This window comes from Globicephala melas, chromosome 8 (genome assembly GCF_963455315.2).
Source record: "Globicephala melas chromosome 8, mGloMel1.2, whole genome shotgun sequence".
Classification (NCBI taxonomy): Eukaryota; Metazoa; Chordata; class Mammalia; order Artiodactyla; family Delphinidae; genus Globicephala; species Globicephala melas.
In genome coordinates this window covers 76,997,139-77,023,033 of record NC_083321.1, presented here as the reverse complement: position 1 = coordinate 77,023,033, position 25,895 = coordinate 76,997,139, and the positions used below count along the sequence as shown (strand labels likewise).

Genomic DNA, 25,895 nt, shown 5'->3' with positions numbered 1-25,895 from the left:
AACTCAGCCCGTGCGCCACAACTACTGAGCCTGCGCTCTAGAGCCCGCGAGCCACAACTACTGAGCCCACGTGCCACAACTACTGAAGCCTGCGTGCCTAGAGCCCGTGCTTTGCAACAAGAGAAACCACTGCAATGAGAAGCCAGCGCGCCACAACAAAGAGTAGCTCCTGCTTGCCACAACTAGAGAAAGCCTGTGCAGCAATGAAGACCCAACGCAGCCAAAAATAAATTAAAAAAAGAAAACAAAAAGGTGGGGGAGGATGACATCAATGGCTTAAAAAAAGCCCAATATTTATAAGAAAAACTGACAGCCTGATTTAAACATAGCCAAAGGCTACAAAAAGTCATGTAAAAATTACAAATAGCCAATAAACTTATGAAAAGATGCTCAACTTCAAGAGCAGTGAGAGAAATGAAAATAAAAACCAGAAGATATCATTTTTACTCATTATATTGGCAAGATTTTAAAAGACTAGTAACAGACTTCCCTGGTGGTCAAGTGGTTAAGATTCCGTGCTTCCACTGCAGGGGACACGGGTTTGATCCCTGGTTGGGGAACTAAGATCCCACATGCTGCACAGTGCAGCCAAAAAGATAAAAAAATAAAAAGAGTTTTGGTCAGAGTACCAGAAGATATGCACTCTTACATACTGCTGGTGGAAGTGTGAATTTTTACCACCTTTGGGGAAGTATTGGATACTATCTTGAACTTTAAAAACATGTATAGCTTATGAGCCAAGAAATTCCTCTTTTATGTGTGTGTCATATAAAAATGAAACCACCAATAGATAAGATTTATGTGCAAGGAATTTTTTTAATAGTATTGTTTGTGGTGTCAAAACCTGGAAACTTCAGTGCCCATCAGTAGAATGACTGAATAAAATGGCTGAATAATAATAAAATAAAAGTGGTTGAACACAGTATATCTATGCTAGATGGTATGCAGTTATTGAAAAGCAAGTATTAGAATAGAATGTAAGCTCCATATCCTTTTTTTCTTATTCACTGCTATATCCCCAGGGCCTGGCATTTAGCAGTTACTCAATAAACGTTTACTGTATTGAATTTGAAGGAAAGCCGTAAGTATTTTGAGTAAAAAGAGTAGTTTAAAAGTAATATGTTTGAAAAAACAAAACAAAATAAAACCTCTATTTATATGAACATAAACAAAAGTATGGAAGTATATATACCAAACATTAACAAGTCACCTAAGAAGTGGTGGTTGTGTAGGCTTGTGGGAAGAGAGGGGTTGAGAGGGTTGGATTTGATAAAGATTGTTGACTCTTTGTTCTTTGTTGTTTAGATTGCTGCAGTAAATATTTATCTTATTCTGACACTCCCTTTAAGCTGTCACTCTCTTTTCCTAAATAGCTTTTTGAAAGAGGAGTCTATCTTGTTTCACTTCTCTGTCTACCAGTTATTCTTCTGTATCTGGCTCTTGCTCCCATCACTCAATTGAAAGTACACTTGACATCACAATTCCAAAAATCAAATGGACGCAGTCCCTGCTCTCATAGAGTTTACAGACTAAAAGGGAAGATATTAAGTAACACGCTATGAGTGTTATGAAGAAATGCAGCGTGCTATAATGCGAGTACGTAATAGGTAGATCTACTCTACTGGTTTTGGGAAGAAAGGTTAATGCAGAAAGAACATTTAGGTTTAGATCTAAAAGGTGAGTAGGAGTCAGCTGGGCAAAAGGTATACTGGTAAATTCTTAACAAATTCTTAAATACCCCTTCCTCCCAGCCAAAAGCCCTGATTTGTAGCACTTGCTGATTTCCAGGGTGGATTTCAAGTTGCCAAAAGCTTAACAACCAGCAAAGCTTCCTGAAAATTTAGCAGTTAGGCTGTCCTGAGCTGGTTCCAGCATGACACTGGCAAGACTATTTTTCAAGATGAAGAAAATGTCAAGTCTGTAAGGGGAGAATGGAAGGGGGACTTCCCACTGAAGACAAGTAATGAGGTTCAGTGTGACCAGAGTTGATGGGCTGATGGTCTGATGAGGTTGGGGAGTTAAATAGGACCTTGTAGGTCAAATCAAAATTTTTTATCTTAATCTAATATTGATCTAGATTGATCAATATTTTGAGCTTAAGGGCAGTTGGAAGACCCTGAAGAGATGTAAACAGAGGAAAGATGTGATTAGAGTCATATTTTTAAAAGCTCATTCCTGCTGCAATGTGGAGATGAATTGAGGGGCTGTAAAGAGACTGATTAGGAGGGATGGTACTACTGTAATCCAGAAAGGTCTGATGTTCCCATGAGAATGCTATCATGTCAAAATGATAGCAAGTGGGAGGGAGAGAAGTGGATGGATTCAATGAATATTTAGAAGAAGGGACAAAGGGAGAAGGAGGAATCAAAGATGACTCTTACAATTTTTGCATGAATAATAAGGCAGAATGAATGTTGTTTAATGAGAGGCAAAAGTGGAGAGGACCAGGTATGTGGGTGAAAATTAGTACATTCAACAAATATTTGTGAATGTCTACATTATGCCAAGCAAGACAAAGTCTCTGTTCTCATGTCTCCACATTCTAATGGTGGAGGTTAAAGGTAAACAATTTACAGGTATCATATATGCCCAATTACAAAAGTCTTCCCCCAAATTATTCTTCAGAAAAAAGGGAAGTTGCCTTATAACTTTAAAAAGTCAAATAAAGAGTGTTTGTGCAATTGTTTTAATTTATGTAATACATATCTTGAAAAGATACACATATGCTGGAATTAACCCCAATTAATACTCGTTCTGAATGCTTTTTAGAGGTCTTCTGAAGAATCAGCAAAAGGGGGAATTTAATTCAGTTTTAGTAATTATCCCTGGGGGGTATCCACTTACAATTACATTTTAAATGTCATAATGAAAGGAAGTAGGTTAAGTGGCCTGCAGTGAATTGGCCTGGAGCCAATGGAAATAAGTCTTCATAAAGGCCCCTCAAAGCAACAGTTGTTATTGAAATCACAATTATATACCTGAAGAATGAAGTTTTTTAAAGAAAACAAAAAACCCTGCCCTAATGTGTACAAATGGTATTTTGCGTTATAGAATTTCCAGTGAGACATTAGAAGGGATTCTCTGAATCTCAGATAGCTTTAGGAAAGCTGATATCCTTTGGAAAAATATTTGATTCACAAACTAGTTCCAGTGATAACAAAGATACTGATGTCAAATGCATGTGAAGATTTGCATAAACTTGTTTCATAAAATGTTAGAGTAGAAACATATTTCTAAACTAATATTTTATATAACACAGTTTAAATGTATGTTTATTATATGTCACAAATATGAAATATAAGTAGATGTTTGACTTTATCATCTATCTGGCAGACTGCTGATTTCTGATCCAATATCAAATCTCTCCTTCTTCCTTAAGGAATCCCAATTTTATTTGGGACAGCAATGTGCTCAGCTAAACATTTGCAGTTCCTAGCAGTCTCTGTGGTATGTGGTCCTGAGATGTAAGCAGAGTCTGGTCATGAGATATAATGTGTTGTGCGGATCTTCAGAAAACTCTGTAAATTAAGGAGGTCCCTTGCAGGACATATGGAAGATTCCTGTCATTATCCCTAGTCCATGGTGAGGATGCCAACACTATATACTAAGCCCAGAGCTTTCTCTTGAGACTCAAAGTGAGATAATATATTGAACTATCTAGGATATTTCCACTTGTATGCACCTCAAATTTAGCATGCCTGAAACTGAATTCATTTTCATTATATACTCTTTTCCACTTTCTGTGTATTTAAATTGGCCACTCTAATCAACCAAATCAAAAACTTGGTCATCCTACATGTTGCCCTTTGCCTAACTCTCAATTATCTTATCAGCCCTTGAGTACTACGTTTCTCATAAATGTCTCTCCAGGCTATCCCGGTGCCCCTGTCTTAATTCAGGGTATCACCATATACTGTCTGGAGGATAACAGTTTCCAATTTGTTCTCACTGCTTCCAGACTCAGTCCTAACAATCTACCTTCCATACTTCTGCCAGGTGATCTCAGTACTTTAAATATTACTGTCTTGCTGAAAACCTTTCAGCAACTCCTCAGCAGCTAGATAAAGTCTAAACTCCTTTGTATGGCACATAAAGTCTTATACAATATCGTCCCACCCGTCTGTCTAAAATAATTCCACTTTGTCTACCTGACAAACTCCTACTCATCTTTCAGGCCCTAGCTCAAGTGCCCTGTCTTTTGGAAACCCTCCTTTAACCACCTCAGTCAAAAATGACCACTTTCTCTTTTGTGCCACTACAGTACCTTGTGCATGTTATGTTTTATATCACTTCTCATTCTGCAATGCAATTTTTGGTCTGTTTCCTTAACTGTGTATTGTTCATCTGTACAGACTTAGGAACTAAAGAAATATTTGCTGGATGAATATTTCCTTCCTTCCTTCCATCCACTTACTACCTCACAAATAAACTTTTGGAACATAATTTGTTTTTAAGTTGAAAGGGAAAATTCATAATCTGGAATCCTAGTTTAAGCAGTACCCTTTGTTCAGTTATAGTTTTTGTAGTAGAAATGAAATGAAAGTTGGAGTCAAAGGCCTGGGTTTTGCCATTTGCTGGGCAAGCCTGCACAAATTATTTAACCATTCTGAGCTTCAGTTTCCTCAGCTGTAAAACGGGGGTCAAAACACCAAATTTACCAGATTGTTGTAAAGATTAGTGATAAATGGATAAAAAGTGCTGAAAGCTAAATCTGGCACACAGGAGTCACTACTGCTTTGGGAAAACACTTTGTAAAGTAGTATACAAATGTTAATAACAATAACAGCACTTATTATGAGCCAGGCATTTTGCTAAATATTTTATATGATTCATTGAATCTTCATAATAATCCCATCAGATATTCAGCATTATTTTCATTTTCAAAAAGACAAGCACTGTGATCATTTTGCAGAAAAGTAAACAGAGGCTGAAGAAGGTTAAGTAACTTGCCCAATGTCATACAGCCAGCAAGTGGCAAGAGTTGGAATTTGAACAGAGACAGCTAACTTGAGGCCAAATGAGCGGGGGATCCAGGTTTTGTAGGGCTCTAAGCATAAATGATTTTAGGGACTCTAAGAATACAAAACATCTACTTTTGAAAAACTCCAAAAACATGTGAACATACTGTTGGAGTATCTCTGAGTTCCTTGGAAGGGGATTCTCTAAGTGAGGAGCTTTAGCTAGTGAGGGGCCCTGAAGATTCATTAGCTTCAAGGTAAATCTCCTTCTGGGCCATGCTCTTAGCCACAGTGCTTTATTTCCTCCAAATTAGTTACATGAGTAAAAATAATGATTGTATGAATACAGTTCTTTAAATTGAAATATGGGAATAATACTGTCTACCTCACAGGAAAAAATTAGGATAAATAAACATGAAGATATTGAAAATTAGTTTGAAAAAAATTGCCTGCTATTTGGAAATTTGTTGTGCTTTATGGATGAATTTTGATTTTGTTGAAGAACTTTGTGTCTATTAAAACTCAAATTAATTCTACACCCTTCTCTATGAAATTTTTCTGACACCAACGACCCTCCAATTGAGTGATCTTTTGTTTTCCTTGTGCCTAGGGCACCTTATATATCCTCCAGTATAGAAATTATTTTGTCTTGTAGAGAGTTCTTTACATTTCTAGCTTCCAAAACTGTACACATCACTTACAAGCTGGGATCAGGTCTCTTCATCTTTTTAATACCTCCCAGCAGGGATACAGTAAGTATCCAACAAATATTTATTGAGTAAATGGCTTATATTAAAAATTGTACAGCACTCTAAAATTCAGCAAATTAAAATCCTGATCTCCTTTTAAAAAAATATTAATTTGAGAGCCAGTACTGGCATAAATGAAAAATATTAAAAACTATACAAATCTTACCATGAATATTTGAGAAATGTCACTAATGCCATCATCAGTGGCATATTATATTAACATTATAACACTAACTTAGGTAAAGGGAAATAGACATTTAACCAATTTACCCTCTGTTCAGGGTTGAAGAGTATTCCACCCTCAACCCTCTACCCAAAATTCATGTCCTTCTTGGAACCTCAGAAAGTGACCTTAGTTGGAAACAGGGTTGTTGCAGATAAAATTAGTTAAAATGAGGTTATACTGGAGTAGGGTGGGCTCTTAATTCGAAATGACTGGTGTTGTTATAAAAAGAGAAGAGACACAGTCATGGACACATGATGAGAGAGCGCTACGGGACTTTGACAGAGGTAGAGATTCAAGTTCTGCAAGCCAAGGAGTGCCAAGGACTGCTGGCAACCATGAGAAGCTAGGAAGAGGTAAGGAAGGATTTGTCCCTATAGATTTCAGAGAGAGCATAACCCTGCTTTTGGACTTCTAGCTTGCAAAACTGTAAGACAATACATTTCTGTTGTTTTAAGCCACCCAATTTGTGGTACTTTGCTACAGCAGCCCTGGGAAACTAATTTCCCTCACAGTAAATATTTTGGTTTCTTAACTAGGCTAATATTTTCTTCACTGCACTATCATTCTGTATGAGATGATCTGATTTTTTTATTTGTTGGCAGTCTTGCCACGGGTCTGTAAGATCCTTGAAAGCCAGGCTCCTGTCTGTCTTGTTCCTTCTAGCAACCCCACCACTTGACAGAATTCCTAGCACATGGTAGCTCTCAGGAAGTGTTTGTGAATGAGTAAATAAACTATGTCAACTATGCTACAGTCAATGCCTGAAGGGCATGAATGGCAAAAATAATATCACAAACCATAACAGTATTTTCCATTTAATTGAGGATTAAAAAACTTCAGGATTTTAAATAACGTGAATGAAATTTAACAAACACACCAGAATTTGCACCTTCAAATGAGTTTTTCCCTTTTCAAAGCAGCTACCTCTACCAGCTAAAGACTTATTCCAATAACTCTGCCACTGCTTAAGACTTTTTCTGGAATTCTTCATTGGAACTGCTAATAGAGCCTGTACTCACAGGGTAGACTTGATTTCGAGAAACAACCAGAAGTACTTTGAAGCTAACCCTAGTAAATAAAGCTGGTGATAAAGCTGGATAATATTAGGTGTACCTACTAAAAGAGAGACCCAATTTTCTAGCGAAAGATTGACTTTTCAAAATAGAAAAGTTCTATATGGCAGGATACTGAAGATGAGCTAATTTATGGTGATACGAAATATAAAAGTTCCTCTTAAAACTGATCATTTGAACCTTTTTATTATTCTCAAACTCCAAGAAAACGACGTCATTAAGTAATGGCGTCTTCACAAGAATTTATGCCGAAGTGGGAAAAAATGTAAAATCAGCAGTGGTCCAAGGGACTCTCCAACCCCCATACCAACCATAACGAAATCATCCTTCCGATAAACCTGAAACGTCTGGTCAAATCCGAACGCCTGCGCCTTGATTCTACCCAGCATGGACCTGGGGCAGAGAAGAGAAAGACAGTCGACTAGGGGTAGCATCCTCTGGGGGAGCACATTCAGCCCGTCCCACCCACGAAGTCCGCCCCTCGCCCCTGTTACTGCTGCCTCCCGGTTTCACTCAGGAAGGGGCCGCCTCGCCGCCCGACCCGCGTCTCCGCAGGCGCGAAGACCGAGGGGCTCTTCTCTTCCTGCCCCTCGGCCTCTCACCACTGGCGGAGCCGGCTGGTGGTCTCCGGCGTGCTCAGAGACTTGAAGGTTTTCTGAGGCAGGAATCTGAAGTAGTAGCCGCCCAAAGGCACCAGCTCCCCAGCCGCCATCTCTGTATTGGCTGCGCGGAGCGACGGTCGTTTCCATAGCAACGCGGGGGTGGTTTCCATAGCAACGCGGCGGCCGTTGGGTGGGCCCGACACTTCGGGGGCGGGGGCAGAGTGGGGCGGGGCCACGGGTCTACCTAGGCCGAGGAGACTCGCCTCCCGGCCCGGCTGCAACTAGCGGAGAAAGAATCCCCCTTGGGGTTTCGGGGCGCCGCCACCGCAGCTTCTGCCTCAATTACCGTCACTTTCGCTCCTTCACGCCATGTTAGCGGTGCTGGAAACTAGGGGTTGGGGGCGGAGAAAAATTGCCAGTACATACTTGTTGAAATTAACTCGATAATAATTACGCCGCGTGGGTTAATTTCTTAGTCTCAAACGGTGTAATCTTAGATTTATAGCTATCTAAGTTTAGTGACTCAAACATTTCTGAATAAAAAGTTACTCTGAATTACTTAGGTTAATTAATTAGGTTTAACTATCATGACTACTTGGGAAACTATTCTTTTACCATCCGACTTTTTTTTTTTTTCTTCAAAAGTTACATCTGAAGGCTAAAGTAATTTTCCATATACACTACAGTACAACGTGCTGTTTAATAGAAACACATATTTCTTATTTCCTATTGAAAATGACCTTTCGTATCTATAGTTTTGTTGTCGTTTTGTTTTGTCTAATAGCTGTGTATCTGAGCTTCAGAAGGGGGAGAGAGGGATGTCGTTCTTTTCCACCTCCTTGCTAACTCCCTTTCCTTTTCCCCTAGTCCTCCAAAAACTGATCTTGATTATTCCATATTCAGCCAACAGCAGTAGGAGAAAGAGGGAGGGAAACGCAAACACACAGAATATTCGTTTTCGTTGTTGATTTTAGTTTTTCATCAAGCCTTGGTCTTCTAAGTAGATTTAGTCCTTTTATGTTATGGACATGGTTGGGTTTAAGCTTACCATCTTGTTTGTTGTTTTCTAATTCTGTTCTTTTTTCCTTTAATCCAAAAGTAGGCAAGAAAGGAATAATAGAGTATTTTTATTATTCCATTTTTCTCCTTTTTAGCTTTTTAGTTATACATTTTAGTATAATTTTTATTGGTTACTCAAGATAAAATATGACTCCTTGATTTATTACATAGCACCTTAACCCATCACTTACACTACGTTTCAAACAAGAACCTTACAACAGGTAAAATCTATTTATTCATTTTTCACCTTTCGGGTTTTTTTGGTCAATATTTTACTTCTACATAGGTCCAAAATACATTATTTTGTTACTGTTATTTTAAACAGCCAGTAATATTTCATATTTGCTAGTATATTTACCCTTTACATTTTTCTTATTCCTTCCAGCAGTTCTGAATTTATAATCTGGGATTATTTTCATTGAGTTTGAACATCTTCTGTTGGTATTTCCTATAATTCAGGTCTCCTGATGAGTAAGTTTCTCAGAGTTTGTTGTCTGAAAATGTCCTTATCGTCATTTTTAAATGATATCTTACAACAGACTGTACAGAATTGTAAGTTGACAACTTTTTTCCAGCACTTTAAAAATGTATTCTGTTGTCTTCTGGATTCCAAATTTTTGTTGAAAGGTCAAACATTAGTTTTAGTGTTGCTCCGTTCAAAGTCATATGTCTTTTTTTCCTCTTCCTGCTTAAAATTTTTTTCTTTGCCTTTGGTTTCAGTAGTTTGGCAATCCTCTTCCATCTGTCGTGTGTGTGTGTGTATGTATTCTTGTGTATGTGTGCTTTTGTGTGTGTCTTCTGTTTTCATCCTGTTTGGGATTTGCTGAGCTTCTTGAATTCTTTCACTGATGCCTTTTAACCAGTTTTTAAAAACTCAGCTATTATCTCTTCAAATAGTTCTTCCACTTTGTTCTCACTCTTCTCTTTTTCTTGGACTCCAATTACATGTATATTAGAACTTTTAACAATTTCCCATATTTCTCTGTTATATCTTTTTCAATTCTTTGTTTCTTCTTGTGCTTCATCTTTTCCATTCTTTATTGACCTGACTTTGAATTCACTAATCTTTTCTGCTTAACTCTTAATTTCAGATATTTTATTTTTTAGTTCTTGAATGTCCATCTTAATCTTGTTTAATATATTCTATTTAAATCTCCATTTTTTCATTCATTTAGTATACATTTTTCTTTATTTAACAGGTTAAAGTTATTTTTAAATCTTTGAGTTCTTCAATAGGAGAATTATTTTTGGATCTGCTTCTTTTCCCTGTTTATTTCTTGATTATAAATCGTGTTTCTCTGTCTTCTCACACATTTAACAACTTTTTGTTTTAGGTACAACATTGTGTGTTTGAAAAGTGTAAGAGATTCAGAAGACATTATCTTCCACTGGAAAGTATTCACTATTTGAAGGTGAATAGCCGACAACTTTAATACAATCAGGGATTCAATGGGTCAAGGCTGAGTTTTAGTTTTAGTAGGACTGAACCGCAGTCCATCTCTTTTCTCCTATAACTTGAGCAGGCCTGACTAAAAATCTAACAGATCTCTATCTTCTTGGCCCCCAAAGATGAGAAAATTCAGGTTTTCCTTTCAGAGGTGTTGAGCTTGCTCTTTAGCTTCCCACATCCTACAGCACTGAAATCTAGCAAATGTCTTAATGGGGAGACTGAATGTGTGTTTGAGGCAGGCCCCATCCTTCCAGTAGGACTTTGTTTTCTAAGCACCATGACATTATGGAAGATCTCACTCTGTGCTTTAGAGACCTTTGTAGAGCAACTCAGCATCCTACACGTAGTACCCAAACTCAGCAAATTTTCTTTGGAAGTGTAGCCGTGTTTGACCCTTCAGACTTCCTTGCATGACCACCAAAAGTCATTCAATCTTTACTTTGCATATCAGCCAGTAAATGAAACTATTGAAAGAAAGGTCTTGTAAACATCAGCTCATCTTGGAAGGATTTTCTGAGGGAAGTATTAGAATGCAGATTCCTTGATTTCAGAGATTGAGATCGAGAGATTTCAGAGACCAGAGATTGAGATTCCACAGGTCCTGGATGGTGCCTAGGAACTTGTATTTTTAATATGCTCTTTAGATGAATTCGATGCAGGTTTTCTACACTATTCATTGAGAAAAACTTTCCCACACTTTCTTTACAATTTATCTTAAATCCCATCTCATGAAGAAATTTATTCCAATACTTCTGTCTGACTTTGTATACATTTAGTTTTTGCTAGACAATCAAATATTTGATCATATACTATACTGTACTTTTATTTTTCTGATTTTTTGTGAACATCTTTCCAAATAGATTACATACTGTTCAACATGGGGGAATTTGCTTGACATTTTATAAAAACATTTTCCACATGATCTAAGCACATAGTATTTGTTTAGTTAATTTTTTTCTAGGTTTTTCTGGTTTTATTGTGGTATAACCAACATACAATAAACTGCACATATTTGAAGTGTACAATGTCATGAGATTTGCTATATGTGATATTTGTGGGGGTTTTTTTCTTATTAGTCATAAATTTTATACACATCAGTGTATACATGTCAATCCCAATCACCCAATTCATCACACCACCAACCCCTCCCCCCACCGCTTTCCCCCCTTGGTGTCCATACGTTTGTTTTCTACATCTGTGTCTCAATTTCTGCCTTGCAAACTGGTTCATCTGTACCATTTTTCTAGGTTCCACATATATGCATTAATATACGATATTTGTTTTTCTCTTTCTGACTTACTTCACTCTGTATGACAGTCTCTAGGTCCATCCACATCTCTACAAATAACCCAATTTCGTTCCTTTTTATGGCTGAATAATATTCCATTGTATATATGTACAACATCTTCTTTATCCATTCATCTGTCGATGGGCATTTAGGTTGCTTCCATGACCTGGCTATTGTAAATATTACTACAATGAACATTGGGTGCACGTGTCATTTTGAATTATGGTTTTCTCTGGGTATATGCCCAGTAGTGGGATTGCTGGGTCATATGTTAATTCTATTTTTAGTTTTTTAAGGAACCTCTATAATGTTCCTTAAATTAAAAAAAAATCCCCCATTAAAAATAAAGATATAATTATACTTATTTTGGACCTAGGATGCTAATTTAAATTAGGAATTTTTTGCTTATGTTTTGCATTACTCAAAAGTAATCATTTTTATTGTGTTGTTGATGAAATTCATCCTCTTTTTTTCAACCCTATAATCAGTGATTATACTTTGACTATATAGTCTTAAGTTCAATATTTACTTGGAAATTGATACTTTTCTAGTTGTTATTTGTCACTTAAATATGCATGATTGGTATATTTTCTATACAACCTTTATTAATTCGGTCCTGACAATAGTTTTTTATTTTTATCTCCCAATTATCTTTAAGTTTTTCTTTTTTTTAAAAAATTGCATAAGTAACACATGTTTAACACAGGAAAGAAACAAGTAAGCAAAAAGAATAAAAATACCCATAATCTCAGAACTATGATTTTTCAACTTCTTGGAGCAAAGAAAAACATTTTCCATAGGGAGATTTTCCAGAAAAAAGATGTTTTCAGTCTAACTTTCATTGACTCACACTTTAAGGAGTCTTGGCCGGACAAGTATATGTGGAAAAAAACCCTCCCACATTTACAAAACAGTTCTCATATTGTGTTTAATTTTGTGTATGTTTATGTTGTTTTTAATCTTTATTTTTATGGTCAGTTTCATTATTTTCACAGTACAGTATTGTTATTGATCAGGGTCCTTGGACTTTTTTATTAAAAAATTTATTTATTTATTTTTGGCTGTGTTGGGTCTTTGCTGCTGCGCGCGGACTTCCTCTAGTTGCGGCGAGCGGGAGGTACTCTTCCTTGCGGTGCGCGGGCTCCTCATTGCGGTGGCTTCTCTTGTTGCGGAGCACAGGCTCTAGGGCACGTGTGGGCTTCAGTTGTTGTGGTGCGTGGGCTGTAGAGCACAGGCTCAGTAGTTGTGGTGCACGGGCTTAGTTGCTCCGCGGCATGTGGGATCTTCCTGGACTAGGGCTTGAACCCATGCCCCTTGCATTGGCAGGCAGGTTCTTAAACACTGCACCACCAGGGAAGCCCCCTTGGACTCTTTAATCAAAAGAAATTGGTAAGAGGCCAGATGAGGAATTCAGACAAGGCTTTACTGGGATTCGTGCTGCAGCAATGAGGGAGCAAAAACAAGTAACAGGTTCCCTTGCTCACCCCCTGAGGGGCTGCTAGCTGATCCCTTAAAAGGGGTGAGGGTGAGGGTCGATTGGTGGATTGGGCTGGAAGGGTGGCTTAGATGGTCTGCATACCCCCTTGGTGGTGCTGTGTGCAGGGATGATGTTCAGTACCGTGCTATTGCTCCCTGCACCTCAGAAGTGGCATGTGGTTTTTGGCCTCTTTGTATCTTGCTGTTCATAATTTGTCACAACAGGGCAGTTACAGTTTCTTTATATTCTATTGCTCTAGGAGATGCATGTTCACATGCAAGCACTGCAGCAAACGGTCCCAGGCCCCAGGTCCCAGCCTGTCTCAGTACAGCTATGTTTAACAGCATGGACAGTGAAGTCAGATCAGAAATCCAACTCTAGCTCTAGTGTCTAGGTTTCCTCATCTGTAAATAGAACATAATTTTTTTTTTTTTTACTTTATAGGGTTATCATAAAGATTAAATTAGTTAAGTTGTGTGAAGTGCTTATCACAATGATTGACACTTAAAATTCTAATGTATGGTAGTTCTTAATATTAATGGCTATTTTAATGTGGGCTTCTAGGAACAGAATCTCAATATATAGTTTGTGTATATAGGAAATAAGGTTTGACTTGACATATTTTAATTTATGGCTCTCTCCTAGAGACTCGCTGGGTTAGAAATTATTGTTTTCTCTCCTTTAGCTTCTTCTAGTTTTTCATCACCTAATTGCTATGAATCTCAATTTTACATCCTTAAAATATGGACTTTGCCTCATTGGATTGTAAGTTGTTGCTACAAGATGAAGGTGTTAATTATTACTACTGGCTCCCATTCGCTTCATTTAACTGTAAAAGTTTACCAAGTGGTACATTACCGTTGTTCTAATATTTGGTCATTAACTGTTATTATTCTTTCAGGTTTTACATTCCTTTCATTTGGCTAGTTAGCACCTTGCATGTCGCTAGGCACTGTGGGAATTCCAAAATGTATAAAATATCGATCCTGCCTTCAAAGCCTTTACAAATTATTTGGAAATTATTGAACAATACTTGTCATCTTGCTATTTCATGTATTTAAACTCTACTTGCTTCCTCTCATCCTTCTAAAATTCAGTCTAATCTTATTGACCATTTAATTGCTCTCTAGTCACTGTTTAAAGTTGCCAAACTACCAGCTTTTATCTGATAATTTAAAATACACATATATTTTACCTAAAGTAAGTCTGACTAAAAACATTCAATAAAGTGAGGAGGGAGCTAATTCTAATATTGACTTATATCAATGTGTCAAAATAGCACTTATTTTCTTTCTGTGGTTCTACTTGGTATAAATTTTCTATGATTCTAATGATTTGAAAAAGATTTACTGAACACAGTTAGAAGCCAAGAACAATATTAAGCTGATTCCAGTGGTTGTGTGTTCCTGATAGATAAGAATAAGCTTTTTACTTTATAGAGGAATGAAATAGTAGCTGTGATCACAAGTAGTTGAAATTTGAAAAATGTTGTTCATCAATAAGTTATTTTGTTTAGATCAGTGGCTATTCAAAGTCAGTTCATAATAAAAATTTCATTTCATCTGTGGCCAAATGGACAAACTAAGGGTGGTGTACTTTTTCATAAAATTAAATCACTTCGTATTAAAGAACTTTATTTTTAAATTATGCTCTCTTTTTTGTAATTAAAATCTCCTTTCCTTAGGAAATCATCATAATTAAATAAAAATTTTATAACCCTATGTTGGGTTGGTAGAGTAGAGCCTTGCTACTCGAAGTGTGGTCGATGGACAAACAGTATTGACATCATTTGAGAGCTTGTAGAAATGCAGTATCTCTGACCCCACCCCAGACCTACTGAATCAGATTCTGCAGGTGATTCGTATATACCTTAAATTAGAGACGCTGGTCTAGATGATACCCGTCTACCAGCCCTACCCCCTTTTACTCTTATTTTCAAGTTATTCTATACTTCCATCTACCCAATTGCTCAGTTCAGAAACCTGGGACTTATCTTTGACCCTACCTTATCTCACCCCTCCCTTATCCTCTCCCATATAAAACTCATCATTAAATCTTATAATCTTCTAAATGTATATACTACAAACTGTTTACAACTCTTCAGGTCCCAGTGTTGACACTTTAGTCCAAGCCACCACCAATCTTTTTTTTTTTTTTTTTTTCTTGCGGTACGCGGGCCTCTCACTGTTGTGGCCTCTCCCGTTGCGGAGCACAGGCTCCGGACGCGCAGGCCCAGCGGCCATGGCTCACGGACCCAGCTGCTCTGCGGCATGTGGGATCCTCCCGGACCGGGTCACGAACCTGTGTCCCCTGCATCGGCAGGAGGACTCTCAACCACTGCGCCACCAGGGAAGCCCCAATCTTTTTGCTTGGAAGACTGTAAGCAAAACTTCCTACCTCATCTCCCTCTTTCACTTTTGCCCTCCTGACATCCATTTTGTACACAGCAGCCAGATTTGAGCTTTTAAAAATAATAAATCAGATTCTAAAACTATCCTGTTGAGAATCCTTTAATGGGTTTCTGTTGCACATAGGGTAAAATCCAACTCCTGATGGTCTATATTCTTCATTTTCAGCCTCATTTCCTACCTTCTTCTTGGGATCCCTACTCAGGGATCCCTAGTCTGGAAAGAGCCAAGCTCTTTTCTTGCTCAGGGCCTTGGTAAAAGTATATCCTTTGCCTGGAACACCTTCCTTCCTTTTACTTTCAGCCAAACTACTTTCTATGCATCCTTCACATTTCAAATTATTAATTGCTTCCCCAGAGGGACCTTTCTGACAGCCCAGTTAATACTGGTTTTCCTGGTTATCCTCTCATAACACATACTTGTCCCTCACAACGCTTATAACAATGTAGTTATTTAAATATTTGTGTGCTTCCGTAGTTAATGTTTGTCTCCCTCACTAGCCAGTAAAATTCAAGAGGTCAGAGACTGTTCAACACGTGTTCTTGGTCACTGGCGCACAGAAGGAAATTCCAAAAAATCTGTTGAGTAAATGAATCAATGATTCTGATTTTTCTGAGCTATATCATATTATATATGAAAAAGGCAAATAATTTGAGTTGTATTTTTGTCCTAAGCATTAAATTTAGCCACAGGCAGACTTGCTGCCCAGCTATATTTATTTAATTTAAAACAATTTTGAGTACTTAAGGATTAAGAAGTCTATTTAAAGATAACATTTTATAAATTTAATTTATAGGTAGTGTAGTACTGTGGGTAAAGCATAGATTTTTTTTTTTAAAGAGTGCTCACAGCGAGGTTTTTTTTTTTTTTAGTTTATTAATTTATTTTTATTTATTTTTGCTGTGTTGGGTCTTCGTTTCCGTGCAAGGGCTTTCTCTAGTTGTGGCAAGCGGGGGCCACTCTTCATCACGGTGCGCGGGCCTCTCACTATCGCGGCCTCTCTTGTTGCGGAGCACAGGCTCCAGACGCGCACGCTCAGTAGTTGTGGCTCACGGGCCTAGTCGCTCCACGGCATGTGGGATCCTCCCAGACCAGGGCTCAAACCCGTGTCCCCTGCATTAGCAGGCAGATTCTCAACCACTGCGCCACCAGGGAAGCCCAAGCATAGATTTTTTAGATCAAGCAATCTGCTCTTTATTCTGCCAGGTGCTAATCTCTAAGCCTCAGTTTCCTCGTCTGGATTGCTTCAATAACATATACGCTTAACACTGTGCCTGTATGTGCTAACAGAACGTTATCGTTATTTGCTTATGTATTGATTTTGACTACGTTTAGCACAGCTGCAGCCTGTAGTTCATCAAGTCATACGTCTCCGGGCAGTTAAAAGGCCCTGTGGTAAAGGAAAGGGTTAAACCTGATGCCTTCTGTTTCTGGAAGACCTCTGGGAGTGGGGTGGGCTGGAGTGGAGTTAGGGCCTCAAGAAGATATAAACAAGTAGGGGGTAGAACTTGTCTCTCTGTTCTGTGACAGGGCTCCTGTCTTTGACATTAAAGCTTTTCAGGGCTGTCAAAAAAAAGCAGTTCCTCTGCCTTTCTAATGGCTGTTAGTCTTGTTTGGTTTCTATAAAAAATACTTTTTATTGCAAAATCCTGGTTTTGGTTTGCACTTGTTTAAACAAAATTTATGAAATGTTATAAAGTTAAGGTGTCTTGATTTCCTACTCAGATCAGTCCGCCATGCCTCCAGCACTGCGAGAGGGACAAGGGCCAGCGAGGGGCTGAAACTCTTGCCTGCAATGGAGGAAAACGCTAAAGAAGTCAAGCAGGAGATCCAATCTTCGGGAAATTGGCACACAGAAATAAAGCTCTGATCGGGGAGGGTGTGGCTCTTGATTATTATTTATACGTTCTTTATGGGTAAATCTACAGATAAACCTACATAGATAAACCTACACTTAATCCAAGAACTCGGGATTGCTTGAAGGAAAGGACCGCTGAACTATTTCACATTTGTTTTGTATGTGAATGGAATTCTGGTCAAAGATCCTCCTGTAAACCTATTAAACGTGACCACCCTTCGCCACACAACTGTATCCTCCCACCTGAATTGCCTTTCCTCATCTTCTGAGATAGCCTGGCTCGTTGTGTTGTTTCCTATTTGGAAATAGGAACATACTTGTGAGGCTCTGTTCCTGGGTGCCTCTTCGTAAGGGTAATATTTATCTAGCTTTTCAGGCAGGCAGGTGCGGCCCCTCTTCCAAGGCTACAGGAGATGCTTTCATTTAGTGTGTTGCAATGTCAGGGAACTCCAGGGATGGGGGTGGGTGGGTAGGGGTCTCCCAATCAGGGCATGTCTCCCAGTCAGGGCAGGTCTCTTTGCAGACCCCAGGAGACAAAGTTAAATTAATTGACAAATTTAAATCTCCCCAGGAGATTTAAAAAAAAAAATTAAACTTTTTTACAAGAGGGATGGGCTACTGTTGATGCTTTAAGAGATTATTATGATTTGTAAAAAACGCCTCCTCAGAAAGCACAATAATTTTGTTAAACCAGTTTATCATGTTCTTTAGACACGTGTTTAAACAGTTATTAATACACAGGATACGATGAGGGCCCTAGAGATGTGCCAGTGTGTACACCAGTCTTTCTTGGCCGTAAGATCATGCTGTTTTCTTGTCCACGTATTCTTATCTTTGTAGTTCACTGTGAATGTTTTAAAATGATTTGGTTTGAATAAGATGCTAAGGCGTATGGAGCTGTGCATGTGGCATTTTGACTTTTTTTCTCCTCTGTCACTTCCTTCTCCCCTTACCTTGCACATATCTGTAGATTTTCAGGTGTATCCATGTTCCAGTGTTGCAAAGGAATAAGCATACCTCCTCTCATTCAGCCAGTCAGCTGAGATGGTGGATTGTGAGGATTAATGATTTAACACATGGTATGTGCTTAGACCAGTCTCGTGCACACAGAAAGCCCTCAAGTGTTAGTTATTGTTATTGTTTATTAGGTGCCCATTATTTACAAAGGGGCTTTATGTGCTTCTTAGAGAGCAGTCTTCTAAAAGCTTTCAGTATCGTAGGAGAGACAGGACATGTACATAGCAGCTAGAGTTATTGTTTTTAAAAAAATCTGACCATATCCTATCGTATAAATATTTTCAAATTCTTATCAGACTTCTAGTAGTCTGTCTCTACCTACCAATACAGTCAGATCTTGCACCTCTCGTACCACTTTCTCCTTTGTTCTCTAAACTCTAGCTATATTGGTTTGTTTCATTTCCTAGAATGCAAAGTCCATGAGAGGAAGGAATTTTCTTCTGTTTTGTTTAGTGATGGAACTCCAGCACCTAAAATGATGTCTGGCACACAGGAAGATATATATATATATTTGTTGAATAAATGTCAGTGTTAGCATTTGCGACTCTCTCTTACTTGAATACAACCCACTTCTTATCCCCATCACCTTCTTTCACTAAACTACTCTCTCCTTATGCTTTTGCCCTGTGTTTAACATCACTTCTTTAGAGAGTCATTCCCTGACACCCTTGTTTGACTTGTTTTGTGCTACATGTTCTTTTACTACTGTGAACTTTAAAACTTCTAATTATTTGTTTAAAGTATGGAGAGAATCATATCTGTTTTATTCACGCTATATCCCCAGGTCCTAGTTTATTGCCTGGATCGTTGAAAGTTCTTAATTAATTGAAGTAAAAATTGGCTCTAATGGAAGGTAGACCAAGATAAATGCTATAGTGCCAGAAGAGGAATATAGATAAAGTGCTTGAAACTTAGAGGAGAAAAATATTATTAACAATGACAAGAATCAGGGAATGTTCAATGGAGGCTATAGAGCCAGGCTTAATGGATAGGTAGGATTTGGAGGTGGTTAGAAATGTCACCCTTGACAAAATAGCCTGAGCCAGTGCATGGAAATGGTGTAGACGTGTGTACCGCCCAGAAACCCTTGCAGAACTGAGGCACTCATTCCCCCAACTGGTGGAATTGTGGTCTGTGGGTGGCTAATATCTGAGTCTTTCTCCAGGAAAGGCCCACAACCCAAGAGAGTTCTTCACCCAAGTTTACTTCCTCAGGGCAGCCATAATCCAACGGCTGGACAACACTGCCCCTTACCTCAATTTGGGACATCTCATTCAAGCTTCAGAGGTCCTCCTAGCTTTGTCTGGAATCTCTATTGTAACTGTTTGAGAGTTCTAACATCTCTTTCTATTTCATCCTACTTCCTTCACTCCTTTACAGGAGATCACTCCTCGATAAAACTCTTGTGCACAGATCTCTGCCTCAAAGTCTGTTTCCTGGGGATTTTGATCTATAAGAAGCAGATATTGTGAGGCTCACACAGGAGGATCAGTTGGTTTAGAGAGTGGGTTTTTTGGTTTTTTATTTTTCCTTTTAAAGCAATTAAATATCTTCAATAAAATTCTTGTCTGGAAGCATCATCATGTAAATCTGGTGAAAGGGGAGTTTCTGTACTTGAAGTGGGAGTGAGCGATACTGTCTTTGTCTGTTTTGACTCCCTTATTCTATGCCAAAATGGTTCTCAGAGGGCTTTACACACCCACTGGGTCTCGTCTCTGTACAGTTCAAAAAGCAGTAGGAAAATCACAGAATCCATGAAACAGGGTAGGAAAGAAAACAGGGCCAGGCCATTGAGTGCTTTGGATGTCAGGACAGGAAATCTGAACATTATTCTGGAGGTGAGAGTAGGAGGGTATGGAGAGTTTTGACAGTATCTAATTAAGGGGCTAACATGATCAGAACTGCATTGAGGCAAATGGCTAAACATAAGGGGAAAAAAAGAAATCTCTACCTCACGTTACACAACAATTCTCAGGTGGAATAAATACATACATGTAATGAAGTCATAAAATTCCTATAAAATATATAAATATTTACACAATCTTGGGGTTTTCCTTAAAAACATGATACCACAGGAGTTACCTGGGGGCAGTCTTTTCTTTTTTTTTTTACATTTAATTTTTATTTATTTACTTTTTTTATACAGCACGTTCTTATTGGTTATCTATTTTATACATATTAATGTATATATTTCAATCCCAATCTGCCAGTTCGTCCCACCCCCCTTACCCCCTTTTGTCCATAACTTTGTTCTCTACATCTGTGTCTCAATTTCTGCCCTGCCAACCAGTTCATCTGTACCATTTTCTAGGTTCCACATATATGCGTTAATATACGATATTTGTTTTTCTCCTTCTGACTTACTTCATGCTGTATGACAGTCTTTAGGTCCATCCACATCTCTACAAATGACCCAATTTCATTCCTTTTTCTGGCTGAGTAATATTCCATTGTATATATGTACCACATCTTCTTCATCCATTCATCTGTTGATGCGCATTTAGGTTGCTTCCATGACCTGGCTGTTGTAAATAGTGCTGCAATGAACATTGGGGTGCATGTGTCTATTTGAATTATGGTTTTCTCTGGGTATATGCCCAGTAGTGGGATTGCTGAGTCATATGGTAAGTCTATTTTTAGTTTTTTAAGGAACATGCATAATGTTCTCCATAGTGGCTGTATCAATTTACATTCCCGCCAACAGTGCAAGAGGGTTCCTTTTTCTCCACACCCTCTCCAGCATTTGTTGTTTGTAGATTTTCTGATGATGTCCGTTCTAACTGGTGTGAGGTGATACCTCATTGTAGTTTTGAGTTGCATTTCTCTAATAATTAGTGATGTTGAGCAGCTTTTCATGTACTTCTTGGCCATCTGTATGTCTTCTTTGGAGAAATGTCTATTTAGGTCTTCTGCCCATTTTTGGATTGGGTTGTTTGTTTTTTTTAATATTGAGCTGTGTGAGCTGTTTATATATTTTGGAGATTAATCCTTTGTCCGTTGATTCATTTGCATATATTTTCTCCTATTCTGAAGGTTGTCCTTTCATCTTGTTTACAGTTTCCTTTGCTGTGCAAAATCTTTTAAGTTTCATTAGGTCCCAGTTGTTTATTTTTGCTTTTATTTCCATTACTCTGGGAGGTGGGTTGAAAAAGATCGTGCTGTGATTTATGTCAAACAGTGTTCTTCCTATGTTTTCCTCTAAGAGTTTTATAATGTCTGGTCTTACATTTAGGTCTCTAATCCATTTTGAGTTTATTTTTGTGTATGGTGTTAGGAAGTGTTCTATTTCATTCTTTTACATGTAGTTGTCCAGTTGTTCCAGCAGCACTTATTGAAGAGACTGTCTTTTCTCCATTGTATATCCTTGCTTCCTTTGTCAAAGATTAGTTGACCAAAGGTGCATGGGTTTATCTCTGGGCTTTCTGTCCCGTTCCATTGATCTATATTTCTGTTTTTGTGCCAGTACCATATTGTCTTGATTACTGTAGCTTTGTAGTATAGTCTGAAATCAGGGAGTCTGATTCGTCCAGCCCTGTTTTTTTTTTTTCCTCTCAAGGTTGCTTTGGTTATTCAGGATCTTCTGTGTCTCCATACAAATTTTAAGATTTTTTGTTTCAGTTCTGTAAAAAATACCACTGGCAATTTGATAGGGATTGCATTGAATCTGTAGATTGCTTTGGGTAGAAAAGGCATTTTCACAATATTGAGTCTTCCAGCCCAAGAACATGGTATATCTCTCCATCTCTTTGTGTCATTTATGATTTCTTTCATCAGTGTCTTATAGTTTTCTGAGTACAGGTCTTTTACGTCCTTAGGTAGGTTTATTCCTAGGTATTTTATTCTTTTTGTTGCAATGGTGAATGGAATTGTTTCCTTAATTTCTCTTTCTGATCTTTCATTGTTGGTGTATAGGAATTCAAGAGATTTCTATGCATTAATTTTGTATCCTGCAACTTTACCAAATTCATTGATTAGCTCTGGTACATTTCTGGTGGCATCTTTAGGATTTTCTCTGTATAGTATCGTGTCATCTGTGAACAGTGAAAGTTTCACTTCTTCTTTTCAAACTTGTATACTTTTATTTCTTTTTCTTCTCTGACTGCCATGGCTAGGACTTCCAAAACTATGTTGAATAATAGTGGCGAGAGTGGACATCCTTGCCTTCTTCCTGATCTTAGATGAAATGCTTGCAGTTTTTTCACCATTGAGAATGATGTTTGCTGTGGGTTTGTCATATATGGCCTTTATTATGTTGAGGTAGGATCCCTGTATGCTAACTTTCTGGAGAGGTTTTATCATCAGTAGGTGTTGAATTTTGTCAAAAGCTTTTTCTGCATCTATGGAGATGACCATATCGTTGTTATCCTTCAGTTTGTTAATATGGTGTATCACATTGATTGATTTGTGTATATTGAAGAATCCTTGCATCCCTGGGATAAATTCCATGTTATCATGGTGTATAATCCTTTTAATGTGTTGTTGGATTCTGTTTGCTAGTGTTTAGTTGAGGATTTTTTAATCTATATTCATCAGTGATATTGGTCTGTAATTTTTTTTTTTTTGTAGTATCTTTGTCTGGTTTTGGTATCAGGGTGATGGTGTCCTCATAGAATGAGTTTGGGAGTGTTCCTTCTTCTGCAGTTTTTTGGAAGAGTTTGAGAATAGGTGTTAGCTCTTCACTAACTGTTTGATAGAATTCACCTGTGAAGCCATCTGGTCCTGGACTTTCGTTTGTTGAAAGATTTTTAATCAGAGTTTCGATTTCATTACTTGTGATTGGTCTGTTCATATTTTCTATTTCTTCCTGGTTCAGTCTTGGAAGGTTATACCTTTCTAAGAATTTGTCCATTTCTTCCAGGTTGTCCATTTTATTGGCGTAGAGTTGCTTGTAGTAGTCTCTTAAGATGCTTTGTATTTCTGCGGTGTCCATTGTAACTTCTTTTTAATTTCTAACTTTATTAATTTGAGGCTTCTCCCTCTTTTTCTTGATGAGTCTGGCTAAAGTTTTATGAAGCTTGTTTATCTTCTCAGAGAACCACCTTTTAGTTTTATTGATCTTTGCTATTGTTTTCTTTGTTTCTATTTCATTTATTTCTGCTCTAATACTTATGATTTCTTTCCTTCTACTAACTTTGGGTTTTGTTTGTTCTTCTTTCTCTGGTTCCTTTAGGTGTAAGGTTAGATTGTTTATTTGAGATTTTTCTTGTTTCTTGAGGTAGGATTGTATTGCTATAAACTTCCCTCTTAGAGCTGCTTTTGCTGCCTCCCAAAGGTTTGGATTGTTGTGTTTTCATTGTCATTTGTCTCTAGGTATATTTTGATTTCCCCTTTGATTTCTTCAGTGATCTTTTGGTTGTTTAGTAATGTATTGTTTAGCGTCCATGTGTTTGTGTTTTTACATTTTTTTCCCTGTAACTTATTGTTAATCTCATAGCGTTCTGGTTGGAAAAGATGCTTGATATGATTTCAATTTTCTTAAATTTACCAAGGCTTGATTTGTGACCCAAAATATGATCTATCCTGGAGAATGTTCCACGTGTACTTGAGAAGAAAGTGTAATCTGCTGTTTTTGGGTGGAATGTCCTATGGATATCAATTAATTTCATCTGGTTTAATGTGTCATTTAAAGCTTGTGTTTCCTTATTAATTTTCTGGCTGGATGATCCATCCGTTGGTGTAAGTGAGGTTTTAAAGTCCCCCACTATTATTGTGTTACTGTCAATTTCCTTTCTTATAGCTGTTAGCATTTGCCTTATGTATTGAGGTGCTCCTATGTTGGGTGCATATATATTTATAATTGTTCTATCGTCTTTTTGGATTGATCCCTTGATCATTATGTAGTGTGCTTCCTTGTCTCTGGCAACAGTCTTTATTTTAAAGTCCATTTTATCTGATATGAGTATTGCTCCTCCAGCTTTCTTTTGATTTCCATTTGCATGGAATATCTTTTTCCATCCCCTCATTTTCAGTCTGTATGTGTCCCTAGGTCTGAAGCTGGTGTCTTGTAGACAGCATACATACGGATCTTGTTTTTGTATCCTTTCAGAGAGCCTGTGACTTTTGGTGGGAGCATTTAATCCATTTACATTTAAGGTAATTACCGATATGTATGTTCCTATTACCATTTTCTTAATTGTTTTATGTTTGTTTTTGTAGATCCTTTTCTTCTCTTGTGTTTCCCACTTAGAGAATTTCCTTTAGCACTTGTTGTAGAGCTGGTTTTGTGATGCTGAATTCTCTTAGCTTTTGCTTGTCTGTAAAGCTTTTGATTTCTCCATCAAATCTGAATGAGACCTTTGCCTGGTAGAGTAATCTTGGTTGTCGGTTCTTCCCTTTCATCACTGTAAGTATATCATGCCACTCCCTTCTGGCTTGTAGATTTTCTGCTGAGAAATCAGCTGTTAACCTTATGGGAGTTCCTTTGTATGTTATTTATCATTTTTCCCTTCTTGTTTTTAATAATTTTTCTTTGTCTTTAATTTTTGTCAATTTGATTACTATGTGTCTTAGTGTGTTTCTCCTTGGGTTCATCCTGCCTGGGACTCTCTGCATTTCCTGGACTTGGGTGGCTATTTGCTTTCCCATGTTAGGGAAATTTTTGACTATAATCTCTTCAAATATTTTCTCGGGTCCTTTCTCTCTCTGTTCTCCTGCTGGGACCCCTGCAATGTGAATGTTGGTGCATTTAATGTTGTCCCAGAGGTCTCTTAGGCTGTCTTCATTTCTTTTCATTCTTTTTTCTTTATTGTGTTCCACAGCAGTTAATTCCACCATTCTGTCTTCCAGGTCACTTATCCACTCTTCTGCCTCAGTTATTATGCTCTTGATTCCTTCTAGTGTATTTTTCATTTCAGTTATTGTATTGTTCATCTCTGTTTGTTTGTTCTTTAAATCTTCTAGGTGTTTGTTCTTTAATTCTTCTAGGTCTTTGTTAAACATTTCTTGCATATTCTCCATCTTTGCCTCCATACTTTTTCCGAGGTCTGGATCATCTTCACTGTCATTCTGAATTCTTTTTCTGGATGGTTGCCTATGTCCACTTCATTTAGTTGTTTTTCTTGGGTTTTATCTTGTTCCTTCATCTGGTACACAGTCCTCTGCCTTTTCATCTTGTCTATGTTTCTGTGAATGTGGTTTTCATTCCACAGGATGCAAGATTGTAGTTTTTCTTGCTTCTGTTGTCTGTCCTCTGGTGGGTGAGGCTATCTAAGAGGCTTGTGCAAGCTTCCTGATGGGAGGGGCTGATGGTGAGTAGAGCTGGGTGTTGATCTGGTGGGCAGAGCTCAGTAAAACTTTAATCCACTTGTCTGCTGATGGGTGGGGCTGAGTTCCTTCCCTGTTGGTTGTTTGTCCTGAGGCAAACCAGCACTGGAGCCTACAGGCCCTTTGGTGAGGCTATTGGCTGACTCTGTGAGCCCCCCCCCACCCCCCCCACCCCCCCCCCCCCCCCCCCCGCCAAGGAGTACTTCCTGGAACTTCTGCTTCCTGTGTCCTTGGCCCTGCAGTGGGCCACAGCTGCTCCCCACCTCTTTAGGAAACCCTCCAACACTAGCATGTAGGTCTGGTTCACTCTCCTATGGGGTCACTGCTCCTTCTCCCAGGTCCTGATGTGCACACTACTTTGTGTGTGCCCTTCAAGAGTGGAATCTCTGTTTCCCCCAGACCTGTCAAAGTTGTGCAATCAAATCCCGGTAGCCTTCAATGTCTGATTCTCTGGGAATTCCTCCTCC

The 25,895-nt window shown here is 38.2% G+C and overlaps 1 protein-coding gene across 2 annotated transcripts in view; it reads right to left on the bottom strand.

Moving 5' to 3' along the window:
• Positions 1-7,718, bottom strand: part of CFAP300 (cilia and flagella associated protein 300) — a 28,916-nt gene extending 21,198 nt beyond the window's left edge. For both annotated transcript variants that reach the window (XM_030883670.2, XM_060304472.1), the window contains exons 1-2: positions 7,609-7,718; positions 7,318-7,399 (exon numbers count right to left, since the gene is read on the bottom strand). In XM_030883670.2, the coding sequence (XP_030739530.1) occupies positions 7,318-7,399; positions 7,609-7,718 (192 nt within the window). The remainder of the gene's footprint in view (positions 1-7,317; positions 7,400-7,608) is intronic.
• Positions 7,719-25,895: the final 18,177 nt, after the last annotated feature.